We start from the raw sequence: 22,983 nt of genomic DNA on the forward strand, positions 1-22,983 counted from the left end.
GTAAGAGGTGACATGTTCGTTGGGGTCGGTAGTTCCGTTATATTTAGGAATATCAGGCATGCAAAATTTCTTTGGGATCTGTTTAGGAGCCGCACTTGGGGGGAAAGGCTTTTGTACGAATTTTTTGGAATCTAAGCTCTTCAGTATCGGTGGTTCCCCCGAGATCTGATCAACTATGGAGTTATATGTTTCCACCATTTTTATCGTTTGCTTCGATCCTCCTTTCTCCTTATTCTATTCGTTTGGTCAGTTTTTCGAACATCTTAGCAATTTCGGGATTAATCCCCGACTCTTATTCATTTGACTTTACTATAGCTGATTCCGTTCTGTGGGTGATTTCTCGGGGTAGACTAGGCTCCGGCCTGCTCGGTATCTGGGTTTGGCTTTGCAACTGAGCTATTGCTGCCTGTTGAGCTTGTAACATTTCGAAAATCATACGCAAGTTGACGCCGTTTTCTTCGACGTTATGGGTATCTCGAGCTGCAGATTTAGTGCCATCATGAATGTTATTTCCATGTTCAGAATGTAGGTTTGCCTCAATGCAGTGGCGGAGGCAAGATCTCCACGAAGGGGGTTCAAGAAAAAAAAGATTGTAGCCAGTGGGAATTGAATCTATGACATTTCAAAGATTTTGAACCCCCTTGACCACTAAGCTACACTGTTGGGCTGTGTCAAGGGGGTTCAAAACTTAATATGTAGAGGTAAAAAATAGATTTTGCCTTATATATACAGTATAATTTTTCGACGAAGGGGGTTCGGGTGAACCCCCTTCTGCCCCCCTAAACCCCGCCACTGCTTACATTGTTTCTATTCTTATGGAGCAATTGACTTTGACTCGAGCTCTAACGGCGTCGACAAACGACATTCCAGCCCTAGGCGTCAAATTGTTGTTCTCACCTTAAAGGCCAGCTTCGTTGTCGATAGGTAAGGCCATTTAATTTGAGAGCTCGTCGTTGATAATCCGAAATCAAAGGTACTCCCGAAAATAAGCGTAAAGTGGTGTGTTTTTGTAGATTCGTATCAAATAATCACTATTATCCTTAGCCCCACGGTGGGTGCCAAACTGTTTACCCGAAAAACGGATAGAGTTAAATTTGTACGTAGTTCTAAGGGTATGTGGTATAACTTGACACAAATCGTAAGAATGAATAGAAATATGAGTGTTGACTGTAGAGAATGAAAAATAAGCAAAGTTGGGAAGAAGATGATTTATAGATTAAGCAAGATGAATCAATCTATGAAGCTAAAAAAGGATAACTATTCAATATAGGAGTGTATGATATCTCAGTTATAATGTATGTAAAAACTTCGAATCTACAGAAATAATAACCAACCCCTTTATAGTGGAGAGATTCTACTTTAGATACAATTAAAAATACATAGTGGGAGACCCATGATAAATCAACTTTTCCATAATTCCTGCCAGGATTCTCTCCCTTAGTGCGGTTGCAACGACTCTTGTCTATGAGCTCAATATCGACTCGAGCTCTTGATCTTGACTCGAACTCGATTCTGATTCGGAACCTTGTATTGATTCGGGGACAGTGTTGGTCGGTCTCTGCCTCGTAAGCTCGATAACTTCATCATAGTTCGATTTGGATTCGAACTCGATAATGATATTGAGCTCGATAATGATATCGAGCTCGATAATGATATCGAGCTCGACATTGATCGGTCCCTAGGGCTCGAAGCTTGATGACCTGACTTCAGACCTCAACCTGATCTTCGATCCAATGCATTACCATTTCGAACAGTTCGTACTAAGGACTAACCGATTTTGACCGTATACATTTATATTTGGCTATATTTTCCCACATATATAACATAACTTATTAAAAGCCACAGAACTCACGAGGGATTGAAAATATACCTAATCACAGACAATGAACCCTTCTCCTCCGCAAAAAGAGTCATATTTTTTTTCATTGCAACAACCATCATAACTAACGAAACCAAGATACAATAATGGATAAGAAAGATAATACCTTGATTTCAGCCGCGGGTGGTACCATCAAGCTCTCAAAGACGAGTATTAATTGGCTAAATTTTAATAGGAAATTAGAGACTCGTGCTGATAACGTGTTATAAAATAATAAAAGAAGAATAAGAGTATTGTACAAAAAAAATAGAAAGAGAATTCTTATTGATTTGGAATGAATTACATTGAGATAAAACCTCTATAAGAAAAGTGACTTAGCTACAAAGTAACGAACTCTAAAAATTATCTAAAAGATAGATATTTTTATTTATAACAAGTTCGAATTATTTTTTTTTTCCACCGTAGTTTGAATCAATGACCTAATTACTTCAATATTTGGCAGGGCATCTTTTGGAGTATCTTCTATTTTTGTACAAGAGGAAAGCGGGTTCTCCTGTTATGTTTTTTTTTTTTTTGTTCCCTTTTCGCTGCAATTTCCTTAATCCTTTTTGGGCACGTTTGAGACGGTTTACAACTCCTACATTCCAAAAAGACAGCCAAAAGGAGACGACAAAAAAGACCATTAACACATCGAACAAATACATTATAGGAGTACATAAAAATTCAAAAACCCTTTGAACTTTCGGAAAAAAACCCAGTACATAGATCCCCTTTCCATTTCTCTTTGAAAAAAGGAAGAAAGATTCATTTTTTATCATGAAAGTCAGTCTTTCAAGATTAGGGGTTCTTTTATTTTTGATTTTTATGTTATGTGATTGTTTTATTGGAGCTTCTTGTAAATCTGAGGAAGCATATGTGACCCTTTTGTATGGAGATGAATTCTTGCTTGGAGTTAGGGTTCTTGGAAAATCAATTAGAGATACTGGATCCACTAAAGATATGGTTGTTTTGGTCTCTGATGGTGTTTCTCAATATGCTAAGGAGCTCCTCTTGGTATGTATATGATGTACTTTGTTTGAATTCACCTTTCTTTTTTTTACCCTTTTATGTGCTTGCTTATTGAGAAAATAACTCAGTTATATGTATATGTTCACTACTACTAGTACAACAACTAGGATTTAAGTTATAGGTTAATTTTAACATGTGATAGCAGGCTAGTTAATAGTTTAATTAGAAACCAATTAATGCATATCAAGATATCTAACTGCAATTACCTAATAAGCGGCCTGATTGTGTAGATACTTTGTACAACGTCAGTGGATAGAATCATAGAACTTAAGTTCCCTCAATGATAATGCTCGATCCCAAACTAGTTGGAGTCGGCTATATGAATGATCTCAATCTGCTTCATTTGGAGCAGTTTTGGATGCTCAATTATGCGAATAACTCAAGCAGAGTTGGAGTTTACTTCCTTTTGGGTAGTTTTTTGGAAGCTTGAGCTGGAAATGTAAAGTTAGTTGTTATTTGTTCTAGGACCAATAAATTCAATTTTCTTATGTGCTTGCTTATTTAGAATAACTTAAGTTTCCTCTCCTAGAGGAGCCTCAGTAGTTGAGCCATAAGAGACAACTTGGTGATTCTGGGTTCGAATCCCCTGTATAATACTTCAGGGTAAGCCCATCTACCTGGCTTTGGTGGGCGAGTTTACCCGTCACTTGCATTTTTGGGCTGTACAGGTTGCCTTGTGGATTAATGTGGTGTACGCATGCTGACCCAAAAGCATAAATTGTTGGAAAACGAAATTCACATCCTCATGGGTATTTCTTAAAGTGTGAATTGGTGAATCTAAAGTTAATTGCTTTATCGGTGATGCAAGGTCCAATAAGCGAGTGAATGTTAAAATCATTCTCAAAAATATAAATTGACTGCTGCTCAATCGTTAGAAGTAGTAAACTGGGTCTATTTTGAAGATAGATTCTAATGTATACAAATTCAATTACAAATTTTTTTCTATTTGGCAGCTAAATTACTTTCCAGACAGTAAAAGAAAATTGTAAAAATGGTGCCGAGAATTGTGATTTAGTTTGCCTGGATGAAGTCCTCTAGTAGTCTTAGTTGTAGCTGTTGTTCTTTATTGAGCTTTCATTTACAGGTCCTGATCATGGTCATTTTAGTTCTATAGCACTTATCCTTAAATGTAATGGTCCAAATCTTTTTTTGTTGCTAAGATATTTCTAAGTGGAGCTTAATTCTCCTGTTAAAATGGTTGTATTGTTTGGTTTCTTTCTTGCAGGCAGATGGTTGGATTGTGGAGAAAATTAGTTTACTGGCAAACCCAAATCAAGTGAGGCCGAAGAGGTTTTGGGGCGTCTATACAAAGCTAAAAGTATTTAACATGACCAGTTACAAGAAAGGTAATTCAATGCATCGGAACTTCAACCTAAATGCTAAAGGAAGAAAGGGATGTAAAGTAGAACCTTGAACTTTCTTAGGCGTTTCTCAACTTTGTCTTGGTGAATTTTGTCGTCTTCTTGATGATTTCCAATTTTCCACCACTCTATGTCCTTGTTATATTATGGATGGTACAAGTGGTCTTATTTATTTCGGTTTTCCTTTTTGCAAGTTTTATTCTTTTACTTCCGAAGTCATTTCATCAACCTGTTCTTAAAGCTGATAATAGCTGCATGTATATAGATTATAACCTAGTATGGATGTAATTGTACAAAGAGTAAAATATTCAGGTGAATATATGTGCAAGTATAGAGAGAAAGGGAAACAAGTTGCTCTTTCACAAATTTTTATTTTAGATGAGAGGTGGCTCGAGCAATTAAATCCACCAAGTTTGTTGCTGAGGCTATGTGGGTAGCGGGTTCCACAACTAAGTTATCTCTTTTATACATTGTTAGAGGGGAAAGGGGCGATGGGTGTGGGGAAGGTAGGGAGTGTAGCTTGTTTCATTACTTGAATATTTTAAAGAGATATTTTACTTATTTATATATTTTTTAATGTCAAGCAAAATGCATATGGTTTTCTGAATTGTAGGCCTTAACTTGCAATTTCTCCCTTGCTTTGGCAGTGGTGTATCTTGATGCTGATACCATTGTTGTTAAAAGCATTGAAGATCTGTTTAAATGTGGAAAGTTCTGTGCAAATTTAAAACATTCTGAGAGACTGAATTCTGGAGTCATGGTGATTGAGCCATCGGAAAAAGTTTTTAATGATATGATGAGCAAGGTGACCACTTTGCCTTCTTACACCGGAGGTATGGTTTAGCTGTGTGCTGTTTCGGTTTTAAGGTTATATGCTGTCTTTGCATCTTTGTATGGAAAGATTTTGATTATCTTTTATCATCCAAAAATTTCAGTGAGATATATTTATAATTCGTTACACATAATTTTTCTGTGGTTTTTGTTTTGACACTGAATGTTGATTCTCTTGGTGCATTCTGTTGCTAACAGGTGATCAAGGTTTTCTCAACTCCTACTATGTTGGGTTTGCTAATGCTCATGTTTACGAGCCAAATTTGTCTTCAGATGTCTTAAATTCTAGAAAGGTTCCTGAAATGGAGAGACTTTCTACTCTTTACAATGCAGATGTTGGCCTCTACATGCTTGCTAACAAGGTATGTTTTAGGTTCAAGAGACTGCTTTTCTTTGAGTATGCTTTTAGTTGGGTGGGTGTGGGATTTTTAGGCCTTAGCTTTTGATCAAAATCTGGTCAAAATACAATTGTTAGGAACTCTTGGGGGAAGGATTAATTTGTTAGATATAGAAAAAGAAGAAAAGGTTGACTTTCATGGAATTGGAATATGCTGCAGTAGTATTGCAACGTTGCAAACCTTAGCGGAAACTTCAGTTTTCCAATTTATATTACTCAGTGGGCTTTGTTGTATCTTTTTTCTTTTTAATGATGGTGGTGTTAGGGCCAGCTTGCACGTACCTCAACTATTCCACTAGATACGTGCTACCTCCCACCATTACATGTACCAGGTATTATTATGATATGTGGGCTTTGTCAGTGGCGCATCCAAGATTTAAAGTTTATGGGTTCCTACAATAACATCAAGTTAATATTCAATAATAATTTGGTTCACAGTCAAATATTTATAGATATTTAGTAGATTTCTTAATATATATACATAGTCTGGGCGAAAGCTATTGGGTTCATGTGAACTCATCTGCGACACTATAGATCCGCCCTTGGGCTTTGTTGTCTTCTACAGGCAATTTATCTTGAAGCAGCTATCTTATGAATGTTTTAGTCCAATTTATGTCAAGCTATTCAAAGATGATTATGGGGTTATGTACTGGGCTAATCATGCGTATTAGTTATCAACAATTTCTGCAATTTGATTGATTCATATCACCATATTTTATGTGTAGAATAATCTTTCCATGGAAAGAGAAATTTTGGAGAAAGCTGCACGAACCATTTAGGAAAAAGTGCTTCTAAATGTGCATTATAGTACTAATAGAAGGTAATCAATGAATATATCTTGGATGGCCAAAGACAAGGGAGGAAAAGCCTAATGGTAGGTACCCTCCACATTCAACCATAAAGTTGGGGATTCGAGTTCCCAGTGGAGCAAAGTGGAAAACGATCATTTTTTTACTCCTGGTTTCTTTGGGGGGAGTGGACTCCTTGGATTTTTCTTCCTGCGGATTGGGGAGGGGGGTTACCATATCCCAAAGAAAAAAAAAGAATGTCTAGGATAGCGAAAGCTTTTTCCTGCTGAAATAAAATGAGAAGGTTTTATATCTTAGATGAACTATAGTCAATTGTTTGCAGTAGGTTTTTTGGAAGAAACTTATTTTACTACAAATGCTTGAAACTTTTAAGCAACAGAACTACAGAAGTGCATTAATGTTGCCATCTTCCTTCTTCTGTCCTTTATTTTTCCTAATTAACCTATCTGCAGTGGATGGTGGATGAAAAGGAACTCCGAGTTATTCATTACACACTTGGCCCGCTTAAACCGTGGGATTGGTGGACTTCTTGGCTGTTAAAACCTGTTGATGTGTGGCAGGTATTCTTCCCCAGCTGTTGCAAATGCACTTTGCATTCTCCAAATATGGTTGTCTTTTTCCTGCATTTGCTGTATATTACTTTGATGGTTCGAGAAGGTTTTTCCTGAACCAGATTGTGTGACTTTCTTATGTTCGCCTGTGCTGCAGAATGTGAGGGTACAACTTCAAGAATCTCTACCTGGAACTGGTGGGGGCAAAAATTCCAGAGATGAACTTCTTGTCAAATTTCTTTATTTGCTTCCGTTAGTTCTGATAGCATTTTGTTACTATCGGTCTTTCCTACAGGTTAGTGTTGTCAACAAGAGTTATTACTTAAACATTAGTCAATTGTTTGAATATAATTCTAAAAGATTGCTTCTGCAGACACAATCACGATGGCTTCATATCCGACAACTGTACTACAAGGTCAGAGGAGGTGCCCTAGCTTACGCCTCTGTTCCGCCAGCTTCCATCAGCTCCAACCAGCCGGTACCTCTTTTTCTTCCCGTCAGTTGTTAGAGTCGTCAAACATCCTGATTAAGTTCTGCTCCTTACTTTTCACTAGTCTATGGGATTGGAAAAATATAAATTGCTATCCTACAATGCAGGGTGGCCTTAAATGATAACTTTCATAGTTGACATCTTTTGGCTGCACAATTGTTGACCAGATTTCTATCATTATATTTTTACTCACTTTTTGATAAGCTTATGTTGCTTTTCTCACATAATCTTAAAATGATAAACAGTCCCAAATGGTATGCAGGTGAAGGTGCCTGCTTTTCTGGGTGCGATATCTGTCTGTTGCTGTTTTGCTGCTGCGCTGGTGTCCCTTGGCCTTCCACTTCTAATCATTCCACGCCAAGTAATGCCATGGATCGGTCTCCTCTTAATGTATGAGTGGACATTTACACTTTTCTTCCTCTTGTTTGGAAGTTATTTGCACTTAGTGTATCAGTGGGGAAGGGTTGCGGTAAATCAATCTGGACAATTTCTGGCTCATCCTGTATCTTTGGATTATGAACCTGGAAAAGGTTTGTTCGCTTAACCAAAATATTGAATTTTATTTTACTAAATTTATTGGTGAATTGCTTCATTGTTGTTGGCCTTTTGTTGCTTTGTAGGTCATCAGCGGCAGCAATCATGTTGTGACATTGCAGCGTGGTACTATGGGTTAGGGATGGCATTTCTTGCCATTGCAGCCCCTGCATTGCCTGGTATTTTTGGAGTCACTTCTTTATTTTTGAGGTACTTTCTACAGGATTTCTGCATTTCAGTCAATTTTGTGTCATTTGGTTGTTGTCTAATAATAATTGTATGTCTTTAGTGCTGCATTTGAATGACATGATTTTGCTTGTTGTTTACCTGCCTTGTGGTTTTGCTTTCAATAGAAAGCTCGAATCTTTTAATTATGTGTAAAGTTATAAGCTTGATATGAATTTATAACATGCGATTATTGCGACTTGATTATTTTAATGGACATCTAATCACATCTTTAACTCATTCATGAATTAGAAGGAAAAGATATATTGAGATGATTCTTATGAGTTAAGTCCACTGGGTGAGAAGACACCAAGGGCACGTTTGGTACGAGGGATAAGGGATAATTAATTCCGGGATTAAATTTGAGATGAGTTTATCCCATGTTTAGTTGGGATAAAATCGTGGTATAACTAATTCCGGGATTGTAGTATTTTTTTATCCCGATAACTAATCCCGAGATAACTAATCATGGGATAACTTGTTTCCCAACCAAACGACCCTTAAGGGGTCGTTTGGTACAATGGTGGGATATCCCATGAGGCGGGATATCCCATGAGATTAGTTATCCCACCTTCTATATGGGATAACCAACTCCATCATTTTAGTGTAAAAGTTATCCCGGTATTGGCTAATACCCCATATCAAACATTTTATCCTAGGTTATTATCCTTATCCCATATACCAAACGACCCCTAAGTAAATTAAGGCTTTTAATGTGAATCAAAATTTCAAATATGTCGTTGTAAAGGCTAATAAGCCTAAAAGAAGCTTTAGCAATCATTCGTGTTAGACTACATAGTCTAATAATGTCAAAGCTTCAACAACATTGCTTGGATGTTATGTAAGCCATCTTTTATGACTATGCAGCATTGTGTTTTCAGGTCTATTCTTAAATTCCTTGATTTATTCTCCATTAGCTGATTAAACTACAATCAATCTTCTCTATAACAGTCTCATTTGTTCCGATACTTGTTGGCTGCTATAATGAAGTGCTGTTATAGAGTACATATATTATAACATAACGTAAAAATCAGTTCCAGCAAAAATTGACTTTTATAGTGTGATAGTTATACAAGGATAGTTTAGTGTACTTGGAATGTAAGTTTAGTGGTGGGGTTCATGAAGCAGAAGTGGACGTGAAGCAGATAGTTTCAAATATCTTGGGTCTGTGATATAGTGTAACGGGGAGATCGACGAGGATGTCGCACAACGTATTGGAGCGGGATGGATGAAATGGAGAATCGCGTATGGTGTTTTGTGTGACAAGAATGTGCCACCTAGACTTAAGGCAAGTTCTATAAAGCGGTAGTTAGACCGATCATGTTGTATGGAGCCGAGTGTTGGTCAGTCAAGAAATCTCATATTCAGAAGTTGAAAGTAGCAGAAATGAGGATGTTGAGATGGATGTGTGGGCATACCAGGAGAGATAAGATTAGGAACGAGTATATTAGGGACAAGGTGGGCGTGACTCCTATAGAAGATAAGTTGCGTGAATCGAGGCTGAGATGGTTCGGGCATGTGAAGAGAAGAGACCCTGATGCCTCGGTTAGGAGGTGTTAGAGGTTGACCATGGCAGGTCAGGGGAGGAGTAAAGGGAGGCCTAAAAAGTACTGGGGTGAGGTGATTAGGTAGGACATGACGCTACTTCAGCTTACCGAGGACATGACCCTCAATAGGAGGGTGTGGAGGTCGAGGATTAGGGTTGTGGGTTGACAGACAGTTAGAGTTTCGTCTAGACATCCCAGTAGTATTAGTATTAGTCTTGTATTTTTCTATTTCATATTGTGTCATTATTTCCGGCAAGACTTGAATCTATTTTTATAGTGTCGTATTCTTAGATATCTGTTGTTGCATGTATCTTCATTTGTGGCCATGTCCAATTACCTGATTGTTGCTACTGTCTGTTTATCGCTTCATTTTCACTTCTTTTGAGCCGAGAATCTTTCGGAAACAGCTTCTCTACGTTCGTTAAGGTCTTTCGGAGACCTCTTCTTGGTATTAGGCACTAGAAAAACTTTAACGCGGTGGATAGTGAAATAATACATGTATATGCTTTTTTACGCAGGTTAGGTTTGATGGTGGCAGGTGGTCTTATTTTGGCATCCTTCACGACATATGCTTCCGAGCATCTATCGATTAGATCATTCGTTAGAGGCTATGAAGAAAGGAACACACCAAAGAATAGGAGTGTATGTTTCTTATGCTGATTGTTTCAATTTTTTAGTTTCAGCTATTAACTACAGGCAATCATCTTCTTCATCTCATTTGTAACTTGTTTTGACATATTCTTCCCAGTGAGATTATGTGTAGAAAATATGCTGGGAATTTTTGGTTTCTAATATACTTATTTTACAATAGGTTGAGGTGTAATTCTTTTGTATGGTTAAAGGTCTATGTTGTCTGTATATGCTTCTTAAATTTTAATTGATTACAATATACTATCTCATGCATTATTGATTGATGCTTATTTAAAAGAGGAAAGTGACTCTCTCATGCATTATTGCTAAGTTTACTTTCCCAGAAAATAAAATTAATTAAGATTCTTGTGAATACCATCTGGTACAGTGGGATATAAGAGGTGTGACATTGATGTGGATTAGGAATATTCATCAATTTTCAAATGTTGCAGCCTTCACTATTTTTGAGCCGATGGTTTATCGGAAATAGCCCCTCTACCTTCGCAAGGTAGGATAAAGTTTGCGTACATATTACCTTGTGCAGACCCCACTTGTTGGATTTTATTGGGTATATTATTGTTGTTTCAAAATTTACTAACTGCGTACCTAAGATTCATTTGGTTCACATACTAATTATGCAAGAATTATTGTCTAAAAAAATTTTGTACGATAAGTATACGATGTTTATTGATTAAGGATGTTATGGGGCAATTAATAATGAATGGATTGTTACGTAGTAATTATTTACTTTAAGGGTATTTTTTTTTCTTTCAATAGTTTAATAATCTTTTTTTTTGCTAATAAATGTATTTTTTATTTCACATTATTTCTCGCATATTATATATAGTACAACTTAATATGGGTATTATTTACTTTAGTCAACCAAACATTGCAGTACCTATGAGATTTTTTTTTTATGCAGCCAACTACGCGCAACATTAGTTATTTAGAGATTATTTTTTTTTCGACAAAGGGTCAAATATATCTCTGTACTTTCAAAAATGGTCTAAGAATATCCCTCGTTATACTATTGGGCGATATATACTCTTCTCGTCATACTTTGGAATAAATATACCCTTATTTTGGATGGAGTGTCACGTGGCAGCACTAGATGAAAGCAACCCATTTTTTTTTACCCGATCCGTTTTAAAAAATTCACCACCCGACCCTTTTTAACATTCAGTTTTTTTAAAACATATATTTTGTAAAACTGGAAAAAAAAAAAAGAATTTACAAAATATATATTTTTAAGTCTTTTTAATTTTTTTTAAAGTATTTCTTTTGTAAAAACTAAAAAAAAATATTTTTTTTTGTAAAAACTAAAAAAAAAAAAAAGACTCTCCTAAAGCAGTGGACTACATATGCATTAGTTTTTAAAAAAATAAAAATATTTTGTAAATTTTTTTTTTTTTTTTACAAAAAAAAATATTTTAAAAAATTAAAAAAACTGAAAAATATATATTTTGCAATTTTTTTTTTTCAGTTTTTACAAAATATATATTTTCTAGTTTTTAAAGCATTTTTAAAAAATATATTTTTTTGTAAAACTGAAAAAAAGAAATTTTCAAAATATATATTTTTTAGTTTTTTCGGTTTTTTAAAGTATTTGTTTTTGTAAAAACTGAAGAAAAAAAAGAATTTTGTAAAATATTTTTATTTTTTTAAACTAATATATATGTAGTCCACTGCTTTAGGAGAGTCTTTTTATTTTTTTTGTTTTTTTTTCAGATTTCAGTTTTTACAAAAAAAATACTTTAAAAAAACTGAAAAGACTTAAAAATATATATTTCGTAAATTCCTTTTTTTCCAGTTTTTACAAAATATATACTTTAAAAAAACTGAAAAAACTAAATTTTAAAACGGGTCGGGTGGTGGGTTTTTTAAAACGGATCGGGTAAAAAAAAAAAGAAGAAATGAGCCGTTTTAATCTGGTTCTGCCACGTGGCACTTCATCCAAAATAAGAGTACATTTATTTCAAAGTATGACGGGAAGGGTATATATAGCCCAATAGTATAACGAGAGATATTTTTATATTATTTTTAAAAATATACGGATATATTTGACCATTTGCCCTTTTTTCTTATACGGTGAACTAAACACTACCATTTTGTGTCAGACTTTGGGCTATGATTAAATATATATTATTCATTCTAGCAGACAACACCCAAGAGGCCTCACACTTGCCAGACTTCCACTAGATATGTTTTCCATTGTTGGTTGTGCACAAGTTATTTACAACATTGTGGAACTAAGTGCATAACTACGAAAAAGTCGATCGAATTTACTGTTTATTTTTTTATCTAATACATATAGTTTATATATGATTATATATAATATAAATTAAGGGGATCCTTGGAGTAATAATAAAGTTATCTCTGTATAATTTATAGATCAAGCTGTAAAATCAGTACTGATATTTGCATTATAATATACTGGCTACAATACACTTTATTAGAGCGCGGCCTTTTTCCGGACCAGAAAATATGTTTCGTCGAGTATGATGGATAAGAAAAGGTTTTTAAACAACTGAACCTACCACTAGTTGATATATTCAATCAATCACTTTTAAAAAGGACATCAGAGACAGATAAAACTGCCTCTTTTGTCTTTTTTACATCAAGAGAAGAGTCTTGCTTTCTCACTCTTATAGCAGAAGCTGAGTCACAAGCGACATAGGAATGGATCCATAATTGAGGCTTAAAAATGCATCATATTCCATTATATGTCACCTTCCATTTCTTTTTATTTTCTTTTTCTTCTTGTACTTATGTCTTTTTTTTTTTTTTTTTTTGTCCTTATAAGTAGTTTGGCAAATTAAAGAACCATTATATCTTGGATTAACAACGAAAATATTAAAAGCCTTATCAACACAAGAATTTAAAACTCCAAATAGGGGATTCCCTTATATCATATAATACTTGTATTCCTATGCCATTTAACCTACTTAATATTTAAATGTTCGGGCTTTTAACTATTCTATCTTGTGATCTGGGATGATTAAACAAGGTTTTATGTGAGTCATGTAAAATAGCACGGCTAGCCAGTTTTTGGACTGATAATTGAAAAATAGCCAGCGTTCGCAAAGTCATTGAAAAATAGCCACTATTTTGCTGCAACACCGAAAATTCAAGTATAATATACTGGAGATTGGAACACCTGTGTAAGAACTTCTAACATATTATGCTGGAAGTTCACATGTAAAAAATTTGAACTCCAGTATATTATGCTGTCATATTTTCCGAATTTTGAACAGTGTTTTCGTTCAAATTTATCTTTACATGAAAAGTGACTAAATTTCGATTACTTGCCTCCTCCCATTAAAAAAAGAAAAGAAAAATAGCCGACTTGGAAAAGAATTTAACTTATGTAAACTGCTAGCATAACGAATTTTACATTAATAGTGTAATTTAATAACTTACTATAATAAGTTGTATGACTTAACTATTAAGTGAATAAATTTTACTTATTATAAATAATTATTTACAAATATTTTTTAGGTGACATAATAATAATTATGCACAAATCTATACTCTACTTATGTTTGAATACATTGAATCTTTAACACTTGAATAAGTATATTCCAATCTCATGTTTTGAGGTCCTTTTCACTTGTTGCAAAAGGACACATCTACAATCACACATTTTGATGACGAAACAATTGATATTCTCAATTATTCATTTTATTTTATGTCATTAACAAAATAACATGTGCATTAGAAGACAAAGCTTGATTAGAATCTAAGCGCAATATAAAATGAAATTATATGTGCCAATGGATAAGAAAACAAAGTATTAATTAATTAATTAATTAATTAACACTTAATAGTTACTAGTAAAACATCTATTTCAGAGTGTCACTCGCTCACTTCCTTCTCACTTAACAAAAGTACTTATCTTGGCCATGTGTCTTTACTCTTTCAAATGGACGGCTTCAAAAGTCATACTATTAAATAATAAAAAGTATTCTGAGGTGATACTCGACAAGATGCATTGATTCCTTGAATCTCTATTATTGATGAGTAATCAAGAATGCTTTTGATATATCCATTTTAATTGATTTTATTTTTGGTTATTTTCACCATAATTTGTTCATTAAAAATATAATAGATACTTCAAGATTCTTTACTCCAAGGTCACTTTGAGAAAAAAGAAATTAAATTCTTTCTTGATATTTGAAAAAATTAATTATTATAAACTAAAAAAAAGGTAAAAAAATTAATTAAAGTGAGACTTAGGGAGTATTATAATCCTTTCTAAAAGTAATTAAAGGAAATACAACCTAGAAATTGAGTTGTATATTAGTATAGTGTGGAGTGTGCAAGTTGTGTCACCCCACATTATTGGCATTTGGTGGCAAGTGGCACTCTATTACTAGTAAAATAGCAAATTGTTGAATTTAATGAAGATTTTGTGAAATACTGTGGGCTACATTTGAAACTCTGCCTTAAAATGTTTGAGAAAATATGTTTGATCGAGTCAGTTTACTATCCATTCATAATTCTTTTCTTTTAAACATAAACGAGGAACAAATGAGCATTAAATTTTCGAAAAAAGGATCGACATTTCGTTTTATGGGTTGTGTGGTTGAAATTTCATGATTTTGGTACTGCCAAACAATACTAAGCAAGCAGACAAGAATAGCTAGGTGTGGTTTTATGCTTGATTGCATTTTTTTCTTTAAAAGGGAGTTCAACATTTATTCCCTCTATTTCGGAGTACTAATGTTAAATTGATTAGTTTTCGATATAAATTCGGATATAGATTTTTTATTTTATTTTTAAAATTAAATTTACATATTTGAAAGCTACATAAAAAGATATATAAATCATGATAATTAACGATTCAAAATATTTAAAAATTATTTGTAAAAAATATGATCAAAGAAAAATATGTTTAACTCCCTAAATAGTAATATGTCTATTTTTTAAAATAAAGGACGTATTAAATATTGGGTTTTTATCTAACTAAATAAAGAAGTGTGAATGGGAAATGGAGGGAAAAGATTTGGAGCGAAACGTAAAGTTTGAAGTGTTTCTTTTGCTAAGGCACTTTGTCCCTCATCGAAAGATGGAAAGAAAATTCTTGTGTTTATATATAGAAGCACATCTTCTAGCTCTTAAAGGGTTGAGAAGAAGTGGTGCCTCACGTCGTCGCTCGCTCAGCTCGGTTTTGGTCAATTGATTTGATTGATAAATTTTTTGGACCAAATTTATTTTCTTTTTCCGTGATTTAATCTTTCCCTTTATGATATTTTTGCAATGAGAAGGTCTTGATTACTTTGATACAAACTCGCCGGTAACGAAGATTACATTTATTCGAGTGTTAATAGGGTTAGCCGCCGTGTATGGCCTTGAAATCCATCAGATGGACGTGAAGAACACTTTTTTAAATGGAGATTTGGAGTAAGAAATTTATATGAAACAACCTGAAGGGTTCATAATTCCTGAAAAAGAAAAAAAAGTGTGGCGACTTGTTAATGAGTGTGATAAATGTGTTTACGTTAAGAACACTCCAAATCGCGTATGTTTATATTTTGATGATATGTTAATAATGAGCAAAGACATTGCAGATATAAATGCTACTAAGTGTATGTTTGATAGCAAGTTTGATATGAAAGATTCAAGAGTTGCTGATTTAATTATAGGAATTAAAATCCATAGGACACTTCAAGGTCTAGCATTGTCTCAATCTCATTACATATGTTTAAATGGTACTTGAAAAATTCAAGTATTTGGATTTCAAAGTTGTGATTCCGATTAAAATTAAGAATTCCATAAACGATATGTAAATTCAAAATTGCGGGATTCAACTATATGAATATTTAAATATAATATCCAAAGATTATTACAATTGGACTATAATTGTATATCATTAACCTATTGCAATCATTCTCCTTTATTAGAGTAATAAATTTTTAGATTTTGCGACACTCAAACAAGTGAAATATTAAATTTATCTTTCGATTATAAAAGTAAAAAAAAATAAAAGGTAAAAGGAACTGGCTTACGATATTTTCAAGTCCTAATTGTGCAAAAACGATCCATGGTATTAAATACTAGCTGAGCCAATCAATTTTCCTTGTTTAGTTCTAGAAGTAATAAATAAGATAGGTCATACTAATATAGAATACAAAGTTGTTAACGTGGTACTTATAATATCCTGAAAATAACCTCTCTATCCTCACAAGGTAGGAATAAGGTATGCGTATATACTATTCTCCCAAGACCTCGTTGTGTGGGTATGTTGTTGTTGTTGTAATAATACATCAAAGTTGTCAATAAAAAAATTAAAAAGGGAGCTTAAGCATAGATTATAATACATCACAAGATTCCTTAAGACCATTTTCACCAGTTTAATTGTAACAGAAACAGATGTCCATCAACAATATTGAGGCCTCAGCTGGAGGAGTCGGGTGAGACAGTGACGGAAACAGAATTTTTACTAAGAAAATTCAAAAAATAAAAACTAAATCCCACATAAGAAATTAATGAGATTCAACATCTAATATATATATATATATATATATATATATATATATATATATATATATATATATATATATTAACCTTATGTATACCATACACAGTGTAATTTTCGGCGAAAGAAATTCGGCTGTATCTCTTCCCCACCTAATGCCGCCCTTGGGTGAGGGAATAACAAAGATGGATATGGTTTCTAATACTCCACTTGGTTAATGAATACTCCTATGTTATTAAAATATAATTAAGAAAGCGAAAGTTAGTTCAGAGTTTGCCATTATCCTCTAGATCAATTCTGGAAACACAAAATAATGAAAATCAAACTTTCTCGAGACGAAAGTTAGCATTGTTCCTTTGGGCCTTTGCAATAATTGACTCCACTTTGTTGTTATCCAACTAATAAACACCTGTCTCATCCCTCAAACTGTTCTAATTGTACAAATAAGTATCTTTCAATTTGTAATCTTATCTACTCCACGAGTATGATATATTCATTCATTTTTTTTTAATTTTTTTTTTAAAATAATTTTGAGGAAAGCAGACTTCTTGTAATTAAGGTAAAATTTGAACGTTGGTATCAAAAACTTCTAATAGAACATGTAATATAGGCGAATTCAAAATTTGAATTTTATTCGTTCAAGTTCGGGATTCATAATTTCTTAATACATGTATAAGATTTAAGTTAAAATTATTGGATTCAGATAAACCTGTAACTGACATTCTGCATCTGCCCATAATATGCAACCCCTATGGAGTACTAATTTTTAGGAAGGTTTGTAATTAGGTCTATCTCTCTAACACACTTTATGGAATCTTCTACTAATAAGAGAAAATTTAAAAATTATTGCTAGCAAAAGGTTGGTTTAACTATATTTATTAGCTGCTGATTGAATGTCTCGTCTCAATCTCTATCACGACTGTGCTAATACAGGTATTATTTTATTTTATTTGAAGTGCTTATACAAGGATATATATTATGATATAATATTAGCATTATTAAGTGGACGAACGTCATAGTTCTCATATTAATTAAAAGGAGAATTAGTTCCTTAACTCATAAAATAAGAAAATAATTCACACGTACACCAACAATCAAGAATATAGTCAATATATAGAGCTATGTCAAATGGGAAAGGTATTTACTATAAAAAAGATTTTAATAAGTAATAAAGTATTTAATAATGTAGAAACTAAGGAGTGAACTGACACTGAATCTTGCTTAAGTATGGATTTTGGGAATAGATTTTTTCTATCAACAACAATATAACAGGTTTAAAGTATAAACCTAGAAAAAGAGGAAATCCGAAGTTCTGAAATTACTATTCTTTAATTAAAGGTAAGTCCACTTTCTTGCCGTTAACATACAAACTATACCTGAGAAAAAAAGGATATTCTTTAATTAAAAGGAAGTCCACTTTCTTGCCAATAACATACAAAACTGTGCCGAAGATAAAAGATGACCTAACTGCTTACACTATGAAGTCACTAAACCATTTGATTGTATAGAAAATAATCTTCGTGTTCATACCCTTAAATTTTATTATTTAATATTTATTACAGTAATAATAACAAACTTAGTAAAATCACACGAGAAGGGGAGTATGTATTTATATTTTACTTTTAACTTGTGAAAGTAACGAAATTATTTATGATAGTTCCTCAACTCAAAAAAAACATAGCCGTAATAATGTTAAAAGTAATATGGTAATGGAAAAGCCATAAAAAAAATAATAACAAAATAATTTAAAAAATCGAAGCAAAAGAACCCATCGAAATAATAACAAAAGTATATTTCAAGATATGGAGTACTTAGAATTTAAGGTCGATGAAAATTGAACTAACTTTTAAAATGATTCCACCAAGACATGCAGTACGCCTCGTGTCTTGTCCTTGTCGCGAGTCATGCCTCAACTATTTTTAATAAATATTAAACAAATTTAAAATACAAAAAATACACAAAATAAATTAAAATTTATAACATTCAAAAATTAATTTACACAGGTCTATTTAGCAATAATAATATGTATAAATTTTTATAAACTTTTTATTAATTTAAAAAATATGGAGTAAAACTATTTAAGGTAAAGTCCACATCGGAGCGAGTTCCAATTTCTTTTTTCTTGCAATTAATTACGACTATATGCAATAAATATGTTATTTTTATTAATAGCGTACAAAATTCTCTATTATAAAATTATACTTGGAGAGTGAGACCAACTCAAATTACAACACATAGTAGTCAACTAGTCATAGAATTAGAGTAAATCAAGTAATTAATTTAAACTGTTACGATCAATTAAAGTATACTACACAAATAAAAATATACGTACAAAAAAGGACTAACCATCCCATTGAATAACTCTCTCTCTCTCTCTCTCTCTCTCTCTCTCTCTCTCTATTTCTCTACCTTCAAGTAAAACCTACCTACGAATATTCGGTATTTTACTCTTATAAATATAACCTCTTCTGTTTAACAAAACCCCCCAAAAAATCAAATCAAGCCTTGAGAATATGAGCCAAGCCTTAAAAATCGACTTCCAAATTTGCGAAGAAATCGGCCGTGGTAGATTCGGTACCGTCTACCGCTGCTTTTCTCCGGTCACCGGTCATTCCTTCGCCTGTAAATCCATCGAAAAATCCCTCCTCCTCGATTCCACCGACCGTGAGTGCCTCGACAAGGAGCCCAAGATTCTTCAGCTCCTTTCCGGTAGCCCAAACATTCTCCACCTCTACAAAATCTACGAAGATGAAAACTTCCTTCACATGGTATCCGACCTCTGCCCTAACAACGATCTTTACGAGCGGGTTTCCACTGGGCCGTTATCCGAACGCGCCGTCGCTAATATTCTGGTTCAATTAATTTCCGCGATTAATCACTGTCACAAAATGGGGGTGGCCCACCGCGATATTAAGCCGGATAATATCCTTTTTGATTCTCAGGACAGATTGAAGTTGGCTGATTTTGGATCTGCGGAGTGGTTTGTTGGGTGTGAGGGGGGGTTGATGAGTGGGGTGGTGGGTACGCCGTATTACGTGGCGCCGGAGGTTTTAACGGGTAAAGAATACAATGAGAAAGTGGATGTGTGGAGCGCCGGTGTTATTTTGTATATTATGCTTTCCGGAGTTCCTCCTTTTTACGGCGAAACTCCGACTGAGACATTTCAGGCTGTTTTAAGGGCAAATTTGAGATTTCCCACTAGGAATTTCAGGTCGGTTTCGCCTGAAGCTAAGGATTTGTTGAGGAAAATGATCTGTAAGGATGTTTCTAGAAGGTTTTCAGCAGAACAAGTGCTAAGTGTGTATTTTTAGCTTTTCTTTTTTTTGCTTTTATTTTAGTTTGACTTTTGATCAACTCCAGCTGATTTAGATTTTTATTTATTAAATGCAGGACACCAATGGGTAATTAATGGAGGAGAGACAAGATCAGTGGATGATTAATTACTAATAGTGCAAATCTGTTAAGCTTGTGCTTGTGCTTATGCTTGTGCTGTACATATTATGAGGAAAATAAAAAGAAAGAAAAATTTGCGGCTATATATGTAAAAATTCCATGCTTTCCCCACCTTTATATGTTTTTGGAATATCAAAGGTTGAGGGAGAGAGGGAAGTATTTGTGCTTTTAGCCTTTTATCCTTCAGTTTTGTTTAGAGAAGCACTACTATGTAATAAAGTTTGCTGCTTTTATAATGCTATGGATCTTTAAGAAAATTTCTGCATGTATTTGTGTTTGAAATTATAGTTACAAAGTTCCATCCTTTCCTCTTTACTGATCTGAATCTTTGTGTAATGGCCAAACGGGCCCTAATATAAGGGTGATCCCTCCACATCCATTGGTTATAGTTTTTAACTTCTAACTTGATGGAAGTTCTTGTAAAAGGGTGTGATAAACTTTTGTTCTTTTACTTTATTGATGTTGAAATATTCAAAATGTTGATATGTGTTTTCTTGACATTGGGATAAAGGAAATGTGATTCCTTTAAATTTTCTACAAAAGGCATATTATTAGCATATGCTTTTGTTTCTAGATTCAAGAAGAATGAAGAAGTAAAAGGATTTGGAAGGGTACGGTAGAGTGTACTGATCAATTTGGCATCCATCAATCAAGGAATGGTGGGTCATATTGCTTTTATAGCTTTGTGGAGTGGGAGTGGCAATTATAATTCTGGATTGATATGACACTATAGTACAATGCAATAAGGTTATTGTTGGCATATGCCGAACCATGATTTGAAGTTAATGAGTTTGAGATTTTATTTTTTCTAAGTTACAAAGTTTTAAATTAATAATTTATATATATTTAATGAATTTTTAAGATAAATATACAGTTTGAACCAAAATTACTAAATTCAACGGAACTCCGTAAATTTTATACTAACTCCGCCCCTGAATGTATTGTGCATATTTGTGCGTACATTTCAATGAAGTCTTAAAATAATACTTTATAGTAGTGATTTTTTCTTTCTTGAGCCGATGATCTATCAGAAACAGTCTCTCTACCTATACAAAATAAAAATAAGGATTGTGTATACATTACGCTTCTCGGACCTTATTTGTAGAATTATATTAGGTATATTATTGTTGTGTAAACAAGACCTTAAACACTATGTGACAGTGAAACGGTTGCAAAGTTCATACAAAAGGATAACTCCCTAAAATCTCAGCCTCTTCTACTGAGATTTTTTCGTTCATATATAATATTTAAAATTTATTTATCAAAATTATTTTAATTTTGTATATTACCCGCCATAAACAAGGATTACTTACAAACTATATACAATTCACCTTAAAAGGCTCTCAATCCATTATTAGTGCATTCAATCAAGAGATTTAGTTACACCCTCTTCCTTTTTTTCTCTCCTCTCTCGCCTCTTTCTCTCCGGAATATTGGGACCAAAGATACTCCCAACAGTCAATATTTTTTACAAAACAAATCAAGTAACTAAATTCTCCACGAAGAATATCGTATTCAACTAAAACACCAGTTTCATTTCAGTTCCGTTTCTTGAACTACATACTACGAAGCTGATAGCGCTCTATAATGCAGTGCAGTTGAAAACCAATTGCTAAATAATCCTATTCCACACTTACTAGGAGTATTAGTTAGTTTCATGGATAGTTCCCACAAATTTCTCTCCAAAGTAGACTCAAAAAAAAAAACCAAAAAAAAAAAAAAAAGTAATTGTATTCTATTTGACTTCATATGTTAAACCAATCGTAAACCTGCTTGAAAGCGATCAAAGAGTGAAGCCTCAGCTATTAGAAGTTGGTAATCTCTTTTATTTTTTATTCCACTTTGCCTTTCTACTCTGCACAGATATAATTTAAAATTGACAGTCTCACTGTACTTGCAACCCATAAATATATACAATTTTGCCAATTTATTTTCTAGTTAAATTATGTGATGTCGGTTTTTGTGATGGAAATATTAGAACTTCGAGAATATATATTGGTCGTAAACAAATCATAGATTTTTGTGGCTAGAAAATTATGTTATTGGAGATAAATGGAGAAGTTTAAAATTAAATTGTTTTCAAAGATAGAAAGTTGACATTCTTTTTAAAACTGATTAATAAGGAAACGATACCATATAAAATGAAACAAAGCGAGTACTATGAAATCTATTATCCAAATATTGTTCTTGCTCAATCAACAAATGCTCGTCCTTTAGTTTGTATATAATAGAAAAATTTATATAATACATAGGACCGAGTCAGAATTATATTTCCCAAGGAATCAAAAATTATTCATTAGCATAATCTAAAACAGAACTTCTACTGAATCTAAACTTCATTTCATATTTATATTCAAACTAAACACATAAAATCTCTATCTTTAAGGACAATATATGGTACGTCAATATACATATTAAAAATAAAATTCGTACAAATTTAATGCAAATTTGAATATCTACAACAACATACATAGTAAAAATAAATTTTATACAACTAATTTTATATTATACAACTTATTTACAACTTTCATACATTATTTCTACCTAATTAAATACAACTACAATATCATACAACTTAAATATAATTTTAATACAAAATTTATACAATATGTCTTTTGTATATATTTTGTATCTGATTTGTATATATTTTGTCTGTGGTGTGTGCTTTTTCTTCTCTAAAATTCCAATCAAAACTTACTCTCTTAATACAATTTTGATACATATCAACAACTTTATATAAAAAGATAGTATTGATAACTTAAATACAAATTTTATACAACGATTCATACA

General features: G+C 33.1%; 2 protein-coding genes across 2 annotated transcripts; both read left to right on the top strand.

The window, feature by feature from the left end:
- The first annotated feature begins 2,277 nt into the window (after positions 1–2,277).
- On the top strand, positions 2,278–10,526 carry LOC107828075 (inositol phosphorylceramide glucuronosyltransferase 1). The gene is made up of 10 exons (XM_016655358.2): positions 2,278–2,872; positions 4,113–4,233; positions 4,896–5,081; positions 5,278–5,441; positions 6,738–6,845; positions 6,994–7,131; positions 7,210–7,314; positions 7,589–7,856; positions 7,947–8,070; positions 10,151–10,526. Exons 1-10 carry the CDS (start codon positions 2,636–2,638, stop codon positions 10,290–10,292), a joined length of 1,593 nt encoding a protein of 530 aa, XP_016510844.1. The 5' UTR covers positions 2,278–2,635; the 3' UTR covers positions 10,293–10,526.
- An 8,630-nt stretch (positions 10,527–19,156) lies between these two features.
- Positions 19,157–20,324, top strand: LOC107827983 (phosphoenolpyruvate carboxylase kinase 1-like). The gene is made up of 2 exons (XM_016655264.2): positions 19,157–20,037; positions 20,131–20,324. Exons 1-2 carry the CDS (start codon positions 19,254–19,256, stop codon positions 20,178–20,180), a joined length of 834 nt encoding a protein of 277 aa, XP_016510750.1. The 5' UTR covers positions 19,157–19,253; the 3' UTR covers positions 20,181–20,324.
- The last annotated feature ends 2,659 nt before the right edge of the window (positions 20,325–22,983 follow it).

This window comes from Nicotiana tabacum, chromosome 23 (assembly GCF_000715075.1).
Source record: "Nicotiana tabacum cultivar K326 chromosome 23, ASM71507v2, whole genome shotgun sequence".
Lineage (NCBI taxonomy): Eukaryota > Viridiplantae > Streptophyta > Magnoliopsida > Solanales > Solanaceae > Nicotiana > Nicotiana tabacum.

What these genes read in the sequence shown, in the direction of transcription:
- LOC107828075 (XM_016655358.2), top strand. Translation starts at nt 2,636, where the DNA reads ATGAAAGTCAGTCTTTCAAGATTAGGGGTTCTTTTATTTTTGATTTTT. An exon ending in TTTGCCTTCTTACACCGGAG is followed by an intron (nt 5,082 to 5,277) that starts GTATGGTTTAGC and finishes TGTTGCTAACAG; the next exon opens with GTGATCAAGGTTTTCTCAAC. An exon ending in GGATTATGAACCTGGAAAAG is followed by an intron (nt 7,857 to 7,946) that starts GTTTGTTCGCTT and finishes GTTGCTTTGTAG; the next exon opens with GTCATCAGCGGCAGCAATCA.
- LOC107827983 (XM_016655264.2), top strand. Translation starts at nt 19,254, where the DNA reads ATGAGCCAAGCCTTAAAAATCGACTTCCAAATTTGCGAAGAAATCGGC. An exon ending in TTCAGCAGAACAAGTGCTAA is followed by an intron (nt 20,038 to 20,130) that starts GTGTGTATTTTT and finishes TATTAAATGCAG; the next exon opens with GACACCAATGGGTAATTAAT.